The sequence below is a fragment of the Somniosus microcephalus genome, chromosome 2, assembly GCF_052327205.1.
Source record: "Somniosus microcephalus isolate GS21.2 chromosome 2, FLI_Smic_1.0, whole genome shotgun sequence".
NCBI classification, from domain to species: domain Eukaryota; kingdom Metazoa; phylum Chordata; class Chondrichthyes; order Squaliformes; family Somniosidae; genus Somniosus; species Somniosus microcephalus.
The window spans coordinates 285,249,638-285,267,044 of NC_140988.1; the positions used below are offsets into that span (position 1 = coordinate 285,249,638).

General features: G+C 41.4%; 1 protein-coding gene across 2 annotated transcripts in view; it reads left to right on the forward strand.

The window, feature by feature from the left end:
* The window catches only part of fancg (FA complementation group G), a 53,187-nt gene extending 39,259 nt beyond the window's left edge, over positions 1 to 13,928 (forward strand). For both annotated transcript variants that reach the window (XM_085973061.1, XM_085973070.1), the window contains exons 12-14: positions 2,133 to 2,300; positions 7,846 to 7,987; positions 12,870 to 13,928. In XM_085973061.1, coding sequence (XP_085829187.1) covers positions 2,133 to 2,300; positions 7,846 to 7,987; positions 12,870 to 13,017 — 458 coding nt within the window. In that variant the 3' untranslated portion in view covers positions 13,018 to 13,928. The remainder of the gene's footprint in view (positions 1 to 2,132; positions 2,301 to 7,845; positions 7,988 to 12,869) is intronic.
* The last annotated feature ends 3,479 nt before the right edge of the window (positions 13,929 to 17,407 follow it).

Genomic DNA, 17,407 nt, shown 5'->3' on the forward strand with positions numbered 1-17,407 from the left:
GCAATGTGTCCCATCTTTCCGCATTGCCTGCATGCTTTGTCCTTGAACCAGCAGTCCCTCTGGTCATGGGTGGATCTGCCACAGCGATAACATCTCTCGAAACCCCATGTCATTTCATGGGTGCCAAAGTCCTGTGGCTTTTGCTGTATCTCTGCAGCTCCTCTTGCTGCTGCTTCGTATGATACAGCCACACTGAAAGCCTTGTCCAGTGTCAAATCTTTCTCAGAAAGTAGCCTTTTCTGTGTTCCTTCACTTAGGAGACCGCAGACGAATTTGTCTCGTAGAGAATCTGCCAGTCCTGCCCCGAATTGGCAGTGCTTGGACAGCTTTCTTAATTCGGTGAGGTAATCAGCGTTACTTTCATTCTTGTGCTGATTCCTCCTGAAGAATTTGAATCGTTCCGCTATCAGCAGCGGTGTTGGGTTTAAGTGCTCCTGTAGGGTATCAACAATCTCCTTAAAATTCTTGTCCATCGGTTTGGCTGGAGTGATTAAGTTTCGTAACAGCCCGTATGTCCTTGCGCCCATCAGATTTAGAAGTACCGATGCCTTTTTATCATCCTCTACTTCATTCGCTGTGCAATATACCTCCACTCTTTCCACATATGTGGTCCAATCCTCTATATCACTATCGAAAGCAGTAATATTGCCAATCTTAGGCATCCTGAAAATCAAAAATGGCACCTCCCGCGCTTTCCTTTCTTCCCTGCCGAGAAAAAATGGCGTCTCCCGCGCTTTCCCGCCGCTGCCGCTGCTGACAACGCTGTTCTCCGCAGTTTTTATTTACACAGATATTTTTAATAGTTGGAGACTCGTTCCCGCCGGACTCTCTGGGACTTTTCCTTCCCTCTGCTTGGTCCGAACGCCGACCTGCTTTGCAGCGCCGGCCGTCTCCCGAGTGCTCCACCCTCCGTCTCTGTTTGCCTCCGCCTTCCGACTCGCTGCTCGGCCCCGCTGCAGAGCCACCCGATCGAGCTGCTGCCCAGGAAGGATTAGTGCAGTACCTGCCACCAGCCCGGCTAGCTGGTGAAACCACAGTTTTTTTTTCTTCGACCTTCGTCTGAGGAATCGATCTCCTTGAGGTGCTGCCGAATTGCAGGTAAGTCCGTTTCCAATTCGTCGCCACTGTTGTATCCGTGTGTTAATGGAGACACGGAATGCAGGAGTTGGTTTAACAGGTGTTTACTGAACAAAGTCTGGAGGTGAACTAAAAGATACAAGACGCTATACAGGCTTATATACCCGAGTGGTCACTACCGGTATTACAGTACACAGGGGCTCTTAAAGGTACATACACTACAAATTCAATGGATATATTTAATCGTTGTTGTGAATATGAAGTATTTTTTTTCTTTGAACCCTTTTTTAGATATTAGAAATTTCACTTGCTGAGCAAAAAATAGTAGTTTGAAAAAAAATTTGAGTGTGCATTTTGAGCAATTTGTTTAGAACCTCCTGGTCAGAATCTACAATCAGAGTGACAGGTTTACGAAGATCAAACCCATAATAAATGTGGACATTGGAATTTATAATAGGAGAAAGCTGACGCAAAAACTGTGACAAAAATATGACAACACAAAGTTGTGTATGTAAGTTCCCCCTCCATGGTGATGTTAGATCAAACAACCAAAAGATACTGCCAAACTCCAGGGTCCTACCCCACTTCTGCCAAAGCTCAGGACCATCTACCTGTGCTACCAAAGCCCAGGACTGCCCCAATGTACAAGCTAAAATCCACTTCCCCCCACCCCCCCCCCCCCTCCAGTACTGCTGAATATCGGACATCTACCTACAGCTTTGCGTCTTCGTATACAGTCTTGCTGTGTATTCTTACCTTTGAAAATGTTAATGATTAAAAGTTAAATGCAGGCTTCATAGAATAATGGACGGAGTTGTGGACTTAAATCTCCAAACCTCCAGTAAAAATCCTATAATACCATTTAATAAAAATATTCAGTCACCAAATCAGTGGCCCCGATGTTCTGCCCCTCCGCCCTGGGCAGAACCACCTCTAATGTTATAAAACAGTAAATCCTCTCGCTCACCACAGGAGATCTGCTAGCAGTGTAAAAACTTGCAAATATAACGAAATGCACCTGCAAACGGGAATGGTTCTAAATGTTTGTCTTACAGGAGAGCCTGGTGATCAGCTTGAAACCTTGAAAGAGAACATGACAGAATTTAAAACCCTGCAAAAGCTGAAATCGTTGGCTTTTGCTGGAAGAGGAATGCAGCTGGCGGCAAGGGGTCAGGACCGAGAAGCTCTGCAAAATTTCCAGCTGAGTCTACAAGCTTATCCTGGTACATTATTTTTGGAACTGAGGGTTGTGTTTTCAGTGATTAAAAATTAACGATTGTCCCATGCATGCCAACCATCAGTCTTTCATGCTAACAGCGTTTTGTGGGTCCGGTTCCATTTGTGTGGGCTTTTGCTGGCAAAGATCAGCATTAACCCGGCCTTTCTCCACTTGGTGCCACTCATGTCTGAGTCCTGCAGCAAATGAAAGTGATTTGGGCCACTGCCTAGAGCACTAGGTTGAATGGGGATGAAGTAGATTGTGCCAAGTAGAATAGGGCAGGTGGAAGATGAGTGCCAGCTTGGAGAAGAATGGTGCCGGGTTGAATTGAGGGAGAGGAAGGAGAGTGCTATTATAAACTGAGAGAGTTGGAGGAGGAGCAAATGTGAAAGGATGGGGAGCTGGATGAGCTGCAGTATTTCTCTAACCTTGGCCTGGAGGGGTAGAGTAACAATTAGCTAACTTTTGGGGAAGTGATGAAAAATTCAAATATAATTTTCTTCAGATTAAAAATCTATCAATTGTGGTATAAAAATGTTAAAATTAACAAGAATACATCAGTTTAATGCAAAAATTCAGTAATTTCTGGGGGAGCATATCAGAGATGTACTCTTTTTCTGTCATCCCTGCCCCACCCCTGGAAATGCACCACCAACATTGTGCCTTCACTGTTTGTTTTTCAGGCTTTTGTGTTAATTATTTTTGGGACAGTGTTCAATAAGTTCAAAATACCCAAGTATCTTTCTCACCCTTCCAGGTTCAGACTCGCACCGTTTCTAATTATCTTCCTAAATCATAGCACTCAAAAGTAACCTCCTCTAACACAACCTGTGGTATATGAGGGAGGTCTAATGAGGAAGATCTTGTCTATTGGATATGTTTTTCACTTGGCAGGATTTCTCTTAAACATTTGACAATTGTCATGAAATCTTAATTGTAGCAACAGTGATGAAATGTTCCTCACACTCCCAGTCTGTCAAGAAGCCACCTAAAGGCATAGAGGCTTCATTGTTGCCAGTTTTCATCATTTTGTTGTCTTCAGTAAAACAGGTGGGTTCAGACCCTATAGCTCTGGAATTTCATCAAAAAGAGAGAATCAAGATGATTACCCAGTTAAGGATGATAGTTGTGATCTAAGTTACCCTAGTAATTGGATACTCTCACCACTTGTCCCTAGGTATAAAGAAAAGACCTAGACAGATTTTTCAAATTAAATGCAGAGGTTTATTTCTCTGATTGCTAATGAAGTCTAAAATCAAGTAGGTAGTTAACTTGATGGAGAAAGACTGGAGGAAACCAGTCCAAGAAGTTTGCAGACCACAGGAAAAGCAGTTAAGAAAGTAGTGACGAAGATTGCAACAGCATCGATTAGCAGGGACACAGAAGAAAACGTTGAACAGAATTGGAAAATCAGAAGTCCTACCGTAGCCCTCTGGGCAAAGATGGTCACAGATGAAGATGGTTTGGCTAGTCACTTCCCTGAGGAACTCCTGCAGAATTGTCCTGGGGCTGCTAAGATTGGCCTCCAACAACCATGACCGTCTCCCCTTTGCGTCAGTTTTGACACCGATCACTGAGGGTTTTTTTACCCTCATTGCTTTCAGTTTGCTATGTTGCCTTACTCGGTCAAATGCAGCATTGATGTCACGGGCAGCTATTCTCTCCTCTCCATTGACATTCAGCTCCTGCATCTATGTCTGGATTAAGACCGTAATGAGATCTGGAGCTGAGGTGACTCTGGCAGAACCTGAACTGAGCATCAGTGAGCAGGTATCATAGAATGATGCAGCAAAGAAGGAGGCCATTAGGCCTATCGTGCCTGTGCCGGCTCTTTGAAGGAGCTATCCAATTAGTCCCATTCCCCTGCCCTTTCCCAATAACCCCTCTATCCAAACCTCATAGCTTTGAACACCTGTATTAAATCTCCCCTTAACCTTCACTGCTCTATGGACAACAGCTGCAGCTTCTCTATTCTCTCCACATAACTGGAGTCCTGCATCCCTGGTACCATTCTAGTAAATCTCCTCTGCACCCGTTCTAAGGCCTTGACATCCTTCTTAAAGTGTGGTGCCAACTTTAGGAAGGATGTCAAGGCTTTAGAACGGGTGCTGGGGCCTAACCAGTGTTTAATAAAGGTTTAGCATAACTTCCTTGCTTTTGTACTCTATGCCTCTGTTTTTAAAGCTGAAGATCCTATATACTTTTTTTTAACAGCCTTCTCAGCTTGTCCTGCCACCTTCAAAGATTTGGGTACATACACCCCCAGGTTTCTCTGTTCCTGCACCCCCTTTAATATTGTACCATTTAGTTTATATTGCCTCTCATTCTTCCTACCAAAATGCATCATTTCACACTTCTTTTCGTTAAATTGCATCTGCCATGTGTCTTCCTATTTCACCAGTCTGTTTGTATCCCCCTGAAGTCTGTTACTATCCTTCTCACTGTTTACTACTTTTCCGAATTTTGTGCCATCAGCAAACTTTGAAATTATGCCCTGTATACCCAAGTTATTAATATCTGTCAAAAGGAGCAGTGGTCCCAATACAGATCCCTGGGGGACACCAAGTTATTAGTGAGTCGATGTCGCTTGGTAGCGCTATTGATGACTCCGTCCATCACTTCACTGGAGTAAGCTGGCTGATAGGGTGGTAATTGGCAAGGTTAGATTTATCCTATTTGTGGTGAGGACCTAACTTGACAGTCATTCACTTTGTCAAGCAGCTAGTGTTATAGCTGTACTGGAAGAGATTGGCTAGGGAGTTGCGAGCTCTGGTGCACAGATCATGGGCACTAAAGCCGGGATGTTGTCGGTGTCGATAGCATTTGCTTTGTCAAGTGCACTCAGCCGCTTCTTAATGTTCCATGGAATGAACTGAATTGACTGGACACTGGCATCTATGATGGTGGGTGCTTCGAGGAAGATGAATAGGCACGTTCGGATGAAGAATCTTGCAAAAACTTTAGCCTTGTCGCTTGTTGGCTAAAATGAACTGGGAAAATAGATTAAACAGTAAGATGGCAGATAAGCAGTGGCAGACTTTTAAGGAGATATTTCATAACTCTCAACAAAGACATATTCCAGTGAGAAGGAAAGACTTTACGAGAAGGATGAACCATCCGTGGCTTACTAAGAAAGTTAAGGAGGGTATCAAATTGAAAGAAAAGGCATACAATGTTGCGAAGATTAGTGGTAGGCCAGAAGATTGGGAAATTTTTAGAAACTTGCAAAGGATCACTAAAAAAATAATAAAGAGGAAGAAAATAGATTGAGAGAAAGCGAGCAAGAAATATAAAAACAGACAGTAAGAGCTTCTACAAGTAAATAAAAAGTAAGAGAGTAGCGAAAGTAAACGTTGGTCCCTTAGAGGATGAGACTGGGGAATTAATAATGGGAAACCTGTAAACGGCAGAGACTTTGAACAAATATTTTGTATCTGTCTTCATGGTAGAAGACATGAAAAGCATCCCAATAATAGTGGAAAATCAAGGGACAAAAGGGAGGGCCTGCATCCTCGGGTCTTAAAAGAAGTGGCTGCAGAGATAGCGGATGCATTTGTGGTAATCTTCCAAAATTCCCTAGACTCTGGAAAGATCCCAGCGGATTGGAAAACTGCAAATGTAACGCCCATATTCAAGAAAGGAGGGAGACAGAAAGCAGGAAACTTATCGGCCAATTAGCCTAACATCTGTCATTGGGAAAATGCTGGAATCCATTATTAAGGAAGTAGCAGGATATTTAGAAAGTCATAATAGAATCAAGCAGATTACAATAATGGTTTTATGAAAGGGAAACCATGTTTGACAAATTTATTAGCATTCTTTGAGGATGTAACGAGCAGGATGGATAAAGGGGAACCAGTAGATGCAATGTATTTGGATTTCCAAAAGGCATTTAATAAGGTGCCAAATAAAAGGTTACTGCACAAGATAAGAGCTCATGGTGTTGGGGGTAATATATTAGCATGGATAGAGGATTGGCTAACTAATAGAAAACAGAGAGTCTGAATAAATGGGTCATTTTCAGGTTGGCAAACATTTACAATCTATATTAATGACTTGGATGAAGGGACCGAGTATACTGTAGCCAAATTTGCTGACGATACAAAGATAGGTGGGAAAGCAAGTTGTGAGGAGGATACAGAGTCTGCAAAGGGATATAGATAGGTTAAGTGAATGGGCAAAAATTTGGCAGATGGAGTATAAAGTGGGAAAATGTGAGGTTATCCACTTTGGTACGAAGAATAGAAAAGCAAAATATTATTTAAATGGGGAGAGACTACAGAATGCTGCGGTACAGAGGGATCTGGGTGTTCTCGTACATGAAACACAAAAAGTTAGCATGCAATGCAGCACATAATTAGGAAGACAAATGGAATGTTGGCCTTTATTGCAAGGGGGATGGAGTATAAAAGTCAGGAAGTCTTGCTACAACTGTACAGGGCGTTGATGAGACCACACCTAGAGTACTGCGTCACAGTCTTGCAGTTTTCATGGTCATTTTTCTGGTGCTAGCTCACAAATTATCAGATTTATTTAATCCAATTTTACAACTTGCCATAACCACTAGGTTGCTGAAGGTTGTAAAGGCCTCCAGCAGCTTCAAGGGCCATGCTTCATCATTTATGGAGTCACAAGCAATCAACAATCTTCTGATTCAGAGGCGAGAGTGTTAACACTGAGCCAAGGCTGTTCTTTACTCTTGTACTTTATGCCATTATTCATAAAAATCCAAAATGTTATTGGCCTTTATATGGTCTTATCTACCTGCACTCGCACCTTCAGGAGTTAGAAGCACAAGATTAATTCTAAAAGTGCACATTTCACACTAGAACCTAGGGGAAGCACAGTGGTAGGAAGCACTGGGCACGTACATGTGGTTTGGAATAAAATGATCGTGGCACTGAATGTTGTATGCAAACATTGTTTTTAGAAAGGTGGGTTGCTTTCATTAGGTGGTATGAATGGGAGCTGTGTGATTTGTTGTGCCCAGCTGCTTGAGAGAGTAGAATCCTTTCCTGTTGACATAACTGATGGCATTGAACAAGGGAGAATAGCTAGCTGGATGGGTGCAATTTAAGACTCCTTGGACCTTGAGGAATCCTGCCATTTTGTAGTGTCCTGTCACACTGTCACTGGTTCTCCACAGGGAATGGGAAACAAATTACTGTACTAGCTCTGGAAACCAATGCATCTGTGACTTCCTTTCTGTATCTGCAAATCTGATTGGCTAATGTTAAGTCATGCTCTCAGTGGCAGCCTGGAATGACCTTATAACATAAGTGTTCGGGGCAGATGTGATCCTTATAGCTACTGACAGTGTGGCGCCTGTGGCGGAGGTGAGCTCTAAGTTAGGTTGCAGCATTTGGCACAACTCATTGTGGTCGATAGTAAACCAGTTGCCAGCAGCAACAAAAATATTTTAAAATGCCTTGAGCGTTTTGTAAATCCTTAAATAATACCTGCTGAGCTCTGTATATCCACTTTAATCTTTTGTCTAGCACTTATCCAGAGTATATTTTGTAAAATTGTTTTGATTTTTTTCATTGTAGATAGTCTTGAAGCTATATATAATCTGGTACAAGTTCTGTGGAAGCTTAAAAGGAAGCAGGAAGCTGTCACTTATTGGCTAAAATCCTACAGTTCAGCAACAAAACCAACAGCAGAAAAAATGCAGGAAGAGAATGCCTTAAAGTAAGTAAAATTGAATTCATACATTGCGTTAAAAGAAAAGTCTAAAGCACCTTAAAAGCATGAAGCTTTACTTGAAGAATCCTAAGATTCTCTTTTTTTAATAACCAGAAACATTGCAAATTGAACTGTTAATGTCTCTTGGTTAATGATGAAATCAGAAGGATTTGGAGCAACTTTATCTCAATGACCTAGATCTGAGTTCAGTCAAGACTGATGGGATGAAACGCTGCGTTTGAGAGCTTATGCATTATGAAAAATGTTTAAAAAATGATCATTGGGGTATGATAGTGGAGTGGTCATATTACTGAACTAGTAATCCAAAGGAAATAACAACAGAAAATGCTGGAAAAACTCAGCAAGCCAGGCAACATCCGTGGAGAGAAATTTGAGTTGAAATTTGAGTTTTTCCAGCATTTTCTGTTATTTCGGATTTCCAACATCTGCAGTATTTTGCTATCGTACTAGTAATCCAAAGGCCTGGACTAATAATGCAGAGAACAGTTTAAAACCCACCATGGCAGTTTCAGAAATTGAATTCAGTTTAAAAAAAATAAACCTGGATATAAAAAGTTGGAAGCATTAAAAGTGACCATGAATCTGTCGGATTGTTTTAAGAACTCAACTGGTTCAGTCATTCCCTTTATTGGAGGAAACCTGCCATTCTTGCCTTGTTTGGCATATATATTATATATTAATTAGTGTCAGCTGTGGCTCAGTTGGTAGCACCCTCTCCTCTGAGTCAGAAGGTTGTGGATTCAGGTCCCACTCCAGGGACTTGTGCATAAATATTTAGGTTGACACTTCATTGCAGTACTGAAGGAGTGCTGCACTGTTGGAGGGTGCCGTCTTTCGGATGAGACGTTAAACCGAGGCCCCGTCTGCTCTCTCAGGTGGACGTAAAAGATCCCATTGCACTATTTCGAAGAAGAGCAGGGGAGTTATCCCCAGTGTCCTGGCCAATATTTATCCCTTAACCAACATAACAAAAATACATTATCTGGTCACCATCACATTGCTGTTTGTGGGACCTTGCTATGCGCAAATTGGCTGCTGTGATTCCCACATTACAACAGTGACTCCACTTCAAAAAGTACTTCATTGGCTGTAAAGTGCTTTGAGACGTCCTGTGGTCGTGAAAGCGCTATATAAATGCAAGTCTTTCTTTCTATATTTAACTTCAGTCCCATACCAACGTGGTTGACTCCTAACTGCCCTCTGAAATGGTCTCCCAATAAGCCACTACAAAGAGGGTAACTAGATATGACAATAAATGCCAGCTTTGCCAGCGATGCCCTCCCAAGAATGACTTTTTTTTAAGTGGGTGATGCGGTGGGTTTGCACACTGTCCTTTCACCTATGAAGTTGGGTCTGATTCCATCCCAGACTGTTTTGTTGAAAGACTCCTGTCTCTGCTGTCTATAAGGATCTACTCAAATGTTTGGTCAGTCTCAATCCAGTTCCAAATAGCTGTGAACCCCAAGAACTGTTCCGAACTCAGCATTAAATTGGGAATCTCACTTGGAGGCAATATGGATGGTAGACATGGAAGCAGAAAAAAGAAATCATACCTTTTGAAGTAAGGGGGTGCTTTTGTAAAGTTTGGAACAAGGTGCATTGCTGGAGTAGAGTAAATGGAGCTTGGGTGTGCAATACCTGATAGGGGACACCTTGATGCTGACATTGGGTGATAAAAATTGTGTGGGTGGACACAAAATTCCAGTGTGAACATAAAATTCACCTGATGTTTCTTCCAAGTTATTTGTTGGCTGTCAAAACAAAACATTTAGGGTAGAGTTTCCGCTTTGAGCGCAGTTGGCAATCCAGGCGCAAATTGCGCTCATAATTGCACTCATTTTGATGTGTTTTTTTCCCCTCGTGTTTCCACTAAAACTCAATTGCATATCGCCAAATGTAAAATCTGCCATGAACCAGCCCAATAAGGCAGGGTTTTAGAACTTTTTTTAAAATTTTGCTTTCAAAAGTATTCCTTGATATATTTCAGTGTGGTAACTTGGTGCAGGTTGATGAGGGTGATGCTGTGTATATGGACTTTCAAAAGGCATTTCTTTCAAAGTACCACATAATAGTCATGTTAGCAAAATTGAAGGATTAAAGGGACAATGGCAGCATGGATACAAAATTGCCTAAGGGATAGAAAGCAGAGAGTAGTGGTGAATGGCTGTTTTTCAGACTGGAGGGACGTTCCCCAGGGGTCGGTATTAGGACCCCTGCTCTTTTTGATATATATTAATGACCTGGACTTGGATAAACAGGGCATCATTTCAAAATGTTTGCAGATGATACAAAACTCGGAAATGTAGTAAACAATGAGGAGGATAGTAACAGACTTCAGGAGGACATAGACAGATTAGTAAAATGGGCAGACACACTGCCCCAGAAATTCAGGTCGGGGGCTTCCCGCGGGTGCACTTACCTAGCGTGCCGGCCGTTGAGCTGTGGGCCCGCATGGGATTCCGATCCTGGGCCTCCTCCAACTGCCGGCGCGCAGTGCTTGCGTATCCCAGGGGCGCAGTTAGTTCGATGTGTCCCCTGGGATCACATGGGCCATGGAGAGCCAATGGTAGCAGGGAAATGCCCGTTCATAAAATTGACAGGAAGAGCTGTCAAAACTATAAATACTATAAGCCCCAAAACATCACTAAAACTTCAAATAATTTTTTTTTTAAATCACATTTTTAAAATAACAAATTACATAAAATAACTATTTTAAACAATTTAAATTTTTGAAAAAATTAATTACATTTTCTAACTGGGCTAAATATAAACTTACCTTTCTTTAAAGTATTTAAAAATAATAAACCTGTGGAAAAAATATTTTAATTTTAATTAATTCACCACTTACCTTGTTAAAAGCAGGCCTTGCGCCTGCTTTTTATATGTGTAACTCCTGGAGACTTACCCTCCCGGAGAACCCTTCAAAAAAAAAGTAAGTTCCATGCGCACGCGCTGCCTCGCCGGCGTACACGTTCGACCTCTGAACCCTTTCCTTTAAGGTAACGGAAGTTCCGGTTTCCTGCGCATGCGCAGTGCATGCACGAAACCGGCACTTCCATTGGGCCTACGGGTGAGTACCCCATGCGTACTCACCCGTGGAGACCCGAATTTCTGGGCCACGATGTTTAAAGCAGAGAAGTGTGAAGTGATACATTTTGGTAGGAAGAATGAGGAGAAACAATATGAACTAAATGGTACAATTTTAAAGGGGGTTCAGGAACAGAGAGACCCGGGGGAGTATGTACACAAATCTTTAAAAGTGGCAGGACAAGGTAAGAAGGCTGTTTAAATAAAGGCATATGGATCCATGACTTTATTAATAGAGGCATAGTGTACAAAAGCAAGGAAGTTATGCTAAACCTTTATATGGTTAGACCTCAGCTGGAATATTGTGTACAATTCTGGGCACCACACTTTAGGAAGGATGTCCTTGCTTTGGAGAGGGTGCAGAAGAGATTTACCGGAATGGTACCAGGGATGAGGGACTTCAGTTATGTGGGGGACTGCAGATGCTGGGGTTGCTCTCCTTGGAGCAAATAAGGCTAAGAGGAGATTTGATAGAGGTGTTCAAAATCATGAATGGTTTTGATAGATTAAATAAGGAGAAACTGTTTCCAGTGGTAGAAGGGTCAGTAACCGAAGGACACAGATTTAAGGTGACCAGAGGCGACATGAGGAATCATTTTTTTACACAGCGAGTTGTTGTGATCTGGAATGCACTGCCTGAAAGGGTGGTGGAAGCAGATTCAATAGTAACTTTCAAAAGAGAATTGGACAAATACTTGAAGGGAAAAAAATTATAGGGTTTTGGGGAAAGAGCAGGGGACTGGGATTAATTGGATAGCTCTACTAAAGAGCCAGCACAGGCATGATGGGCCGAATGGCTTCCTTCTGTGCTGTATCATTCTATGAATATAGCTGAAAATGGGTTTATCAGAAAAAATAAACATTTCTAATGAACGTGTCCAGTACAGCATCGGTTAGTAACCCGATTTTAAATAACTGAAAATTACTTCAAAAAAACTATACAGAACCATTTTTAGTTATATTGGTGTACAGTTCTTAGTAAATTTTAAAAAGTTATATTCAAAAACTTTTAAAACGTGCCTATCGGTTGGTGTCCTTGTGCCCAAAAAAAAGCTTAATTTTAAGAGCCTCCTTGAAGGCCCGCAAATGGGTGCAATTAGCGGAAGCTCACAATGGTGATTAATGCACCCTGGGGGCGTGGTCAGTTTTTTGGGAGGAGCCAACTTCTAGCGCAAGGTTTTTTAAACTAGCGCAAAAGATCGCGGAAACTCAATTTGTGCTTGAAATTTGAATTCGGGTGAATCACGCTGAGAAAATCAGTGCAACCTAGTGGAAACTCCAGGCTTTAATATATTAATTATTAGTCCATCGCTTTCTGGAAAATACATACAAATAAGGTTTTCATAGATTAATCTCTTCATTCTAAAGGGCCAAAACACGAAAACTTAAATAAACAGTTTATTTTGGCCCTGGGATATCAGAAAGTACTCTGCACTTTCAATTTAAACCCAGTAGCATGATGACTTGCGAGTCTTTTACAGCAAAATGAGTTTGGGCAGTTTCAACCCAGTTCTTGGGGGCACAGGATCCCACTGCAGGAGACTAAATTGGTTTATGAAGGAAAGTGAAATATTTATGCTGATTAGTAAAGGATACTCTTCTAAGGTTGAGGTCTCTACACATAGTTGAGGCAACGTACAGGTATGCTTTGTCTGCATCTAGTCTGTGATACACCTGACCCTAGTGCTCAGTGCTGAAGGTGGGCGTCAAACTAGAAAAATATCCCATTCCCCAGCACTGCCATCTTGGGATTATAAAAAAAACTTGTTTTCTTTTTCAGAAAATTCCCCTTATTCTTGATTTCTCACCTCAAAGAAATAAGTACTTCAGAGGAAGAAGCCGTTTCCAAAATGTTGCAGGTATATTGCAGCAGTCACTCCGAAGAGAAACTAACTGTGCAATTTCTGAGACCCACATCTTATTCGTGACCTTCACAAACTATCCAGGTCCATCTCAAAAAAAAAAAAAAATGGTAGAGAATATACTGAATGTGCAACCAAATTAAATGATATTCAAGAACAGATATGGACTGTCTGTTGCGTAATTTGGCCAGGACACAAACCTTTGTGACGATGGAAGATTGTACTCCATATACCAGTGTTGAAAGAATACCGAAAGATTTCTATCTTAAAGTTATTACTGAATGTTAAAGTGCCTTTTTGTGTTGCTTTGAAACAAATTTATTAACTAGTTTATTACATAATCCAACCTTTTGGAATGAACTAATTTGAAAGAATTTATTATACTGTATTAGGATTTTATTTGTGTATTTATGAAGTTCACATCACACTGAGACAAAAATGCATCTTTAAATATTTCCAAGTATGAAACATTTTGTACAAAAATAAGTGAAATTGCAAGAAGAAAGAATTATCTCTGGAGATCCAAGTATCTTTTATATAAAAACAGATTTTACTTTTCAGGTTTCACTAATGAGCAGCTAGACTAGATTCAGCTACTATACTAAGAGGTCATGCTTTGGAATTTCTGACTGCGCCACTACAGAACATAGGAACAGAAGTAGGCCATTTAACCCCTCGAGCCTGTTCTGCCATTCAATTAGATCATGGCTGATCTGTACCTCAACACCATTTACCCGCCTATCCCTTGATACCATTATCCAACAAAAATCTATCAATCTCAGTCTTGAAAATTTCAATTGACCCAGCATCCTGAGGGGGGACCTCTCTGTAATATTTTTTAAATGCTACCGTTAAACTAAACTTAGCTCTTAAGGGGTTAAATTCACTGGGCAGCAGGACTGGGAGATTAGGATTGTGTTTCAGATGGATTGTCTGAACCAACGTACTAAAGACAATAAAAAAAATGTTTTAACGTTCTAGTGATTTGTTTACACTCATTGCTGCTGTGACAATTCTGTTCATTTGAACATAACAAGGACCATTGCTAAATTCGGCTGGTGGATTTTGCTCTTGGCGGTGGGGCGGGGGGTATAATGTGTCAGTATACCAACATTTACCTGGTTGTAGCATGGTGAGGAACTATGGAAGAGGAGCTGCTAACATTGACCATGTTCTTTATGGTGTAGAGTGGGAATAACAACATTGTTTATGGTAATCTATGTATGTTTGAGTTTGTTACTTGTGTGAACTACAGTACAGAATTCATCAATTAAAATAGTCTATTAACACAAACCCACACATTGCACAGATATAGGGCAAAACCTGCTTCATCAAAACTACTCTCATCGCCTATTTGTCTAATTCCTTCTAACAGTCAATATTCACATTCCACATCAAGCCAAATATGCCCCAATACCTCCATCTGCTGCTAAAACCCTCATCCCTGCCATTGTTACCTCAAGACTCGACTATTCCAGTGCTCTTCTCGTTGGCCTCCCAACTTGCGCCCTCCATAAACTTGAAATCATCCAAAACTCTCCTGCCCATATTTTAACTCGCACTAAGTTCTGTTTACCCATCACTCCTGTGCTTGCTGACCTACATCGGTAACGCCGCAAATTTAAAATCCTCATCCTTGTTTTCACATCCCTCCGTGGCCTTGCCCCTCCCTATCTCTCTAACCTCCTCTAGCCCTACAACCCTCCGAGTTCTCTGCGCTCCTCCAATTCTGGCCTCTTGCGAATCCCCGATTTTAATCGCTCCACCATTGGCAGCCATGGCTTCAACTGCTTAAGCCGTAAAGCTCTGAAATTCCCTCCCTAAACCCCTCTACCTCTGCTCCTTTAAGATGCTCCTTAAGACCTTTATTTTTATTCATTTATGGGATGTGGGCGTCGCTGGCAACATTTATTGCCCATCCCCAGCTTTGACCAAACTTTTGGTCACCTGTCCTAATATCTCCTTATTGGCTAGGTGTCAAATTTTGTTTGATAATGTACTTGTGAAGCACCTTGGGATGTTTTACTACATTAAAGGTGCTACATAAATTCAAGTTGTTGTTGTGCCCTGCAGATTATCACTGCAGCACAATCAAATGCACCGTACTCTTGACCCATTCATAGAAACAATATAGGTACCTCCTGCAAAAAAAAAAGTAAACCATCCATCTCAATAGACAAGAGGTGTCCAACATCTAAGCCAATATCCACCACTACACTATTACAGTGGTAGAAACTAGTCTTCTGGGTTTACTGATGACTGGTACTTGTGAGGCTCATCTTGGTAACTCGTCACTGAGTTTTGAACTTGGTTTGATTCATCACCTAATAACCACAGTAAATGCACTGTTACCTTTTTCTGCTAGTTCCTCTCAATTATAGTGTCAGCTGTGGCTCAATTGGTAGCACCCTCACCTCTGAGTCAGAAGGTTGTGGGTTTAGGTCCCACTCCAGGGACTTGTGCATAAATATTTAGGCTGACACTCCAGTGCAGTACTGAGGGAGTGCTGCACCGTTGGAGGTGCCCTCTTTCAGATGAGACGTTAAACCGAGGCCCCGTCTGCTCTCTCAGGTGGAAGTAAAAGTTCTCATCGCACTATTTTGAAGAAGAGCAGGGGAGTTATCCCCAGTGTCCTGGCCAATATTTATCCCTCAATCAACATCACTAAAACAGATTATCTGGTCATTATCACTTTGCTGTTTGTGGGAGCTTGCTGTGCACAAATTGGGTGCCATGTTTCCTATGTTACATGTCTTACAACAGTGACTACACTTCAAAAAGAAAAGCACTTCATTGGCTGTAAAGCACTTTGGGACGTCCGGTGGTCGTGAAAGGTGCTATATAAGTGCAAGTCTTTTAGATATTTAGAGAAACAATAGAGTTTGGTTTGGTTAGTTTAGTTGCTATCTTGGTTACTAAAAGGTGGTAAATGTTTGTTAACTGAATCTACACACGTGACATAGATTTACCTGTATTGTGTGTGTATTAAGGCTTTTTCTACTAAAATTAGTGCATGTGGCTAAAACAATGTTGCTCAGGATGTCCCAAATAGACAATGTATGAATTTTGAAGTGTAATCACTATTATGTAGATAGATGCAAAAGCCAATTTTCATGCAGCAATGTCGCTGAAATTAACAATAAGACAAGTGACTGTATTTGTTGTTAATTGAGGGATAAATGGTGGTCAGAACACCAGAAGAACTCCCTTACTCATCTTTGAATCGTGCTATGGGATCATTTACATCCACCTGAACAGGCACACGGGGTCTTGGTTTAACACCTAAATTTGAAAAACAGCACCTCTGTCACTACTGAAGCGTCAGTGCTAGAATTTGCCTTGAACTGTTGACTCGAGTGAAAGCGTACCACTGAACCAAACTGACATTGTCACTTAAGGAGAAACCAACTGTGAAACACTGCCTTGCTGGGATTGCAGTTAAATAGAATTATATAAACTTTACATCACAGAAACAGGCCATTAGGCCCAGTTGGTCTGTGCCAGTGTTTATGCTCCACACGCAAGTTCCACATTCTAACCACTCTCTGGGTAAAGAAGTTTCTCCTGAATTCCTTATTGGATTTATTAGTGACTATCTTATATTTCTGACCTCTAGTTTTGGACTCCCCCACGCCTACCCTATCAAACCCCATCATAATTTTAAAGACCTCTATTAGGTATACATGCTTGAAGTTGCCCCTACCCAAATGCACACTGTATTTGTAACAAGCAAGCAGTCAGGAAAACTGTAGGACTCTTGAAGGACTCCAAAGGGGACATTAGGGTTGAATTTCAGTTTGCCAGGGTTACGTCGATCGATCAGGAGAACCCCTGTAGAAATTCAACCCTATTATATCAAGTAATCAAGGAATAGGAAGTATTCTACATTAATTCTTGTGTCAGTGTTCATACAGGAAACCTCAGAAATCCTTCCCGGTGTGGTAGAATATCTAAGACAAATTGATGAGATTCTAAGAAAAATAGACATAACCAATAGAGGTGATAGACAGGTTGAAGGCATTGAAGGAAGTCAAGGTTCTGGGTCCAGTCAGTTTGCACCCCAGGATAATTAGGAAGTAGCTAATGAAATTGGATTTGTTCTAATGAGAATCCTTGAAAACAGGGACTGTACCTGAAGATTGAAGAAACGGGAACAGAATGCCAGTTTATAAATAGGGGCAAATTGCAGGCCTGATATCCATAAGGAAAGAACTGGAGGGTATCCTGAGTGAATGAAAGATGAACCACCTGAAGAAATAAAGAACTATGGGTGCTTTATGGGAGAAAGATCATGCCTGACAAATCTCGTGTTATTTTGAGGAAATAACAAACCTTTTTTTGAATAGTTGGGCTTAAGCACCTGAGTTATGAAGAGAAGATGTAGAAGTTGGGCATGTTTACACTGGAGAAGAGAAGGCCCGGGAATGATCTTGTAGAATCATAGAATGATACAGCA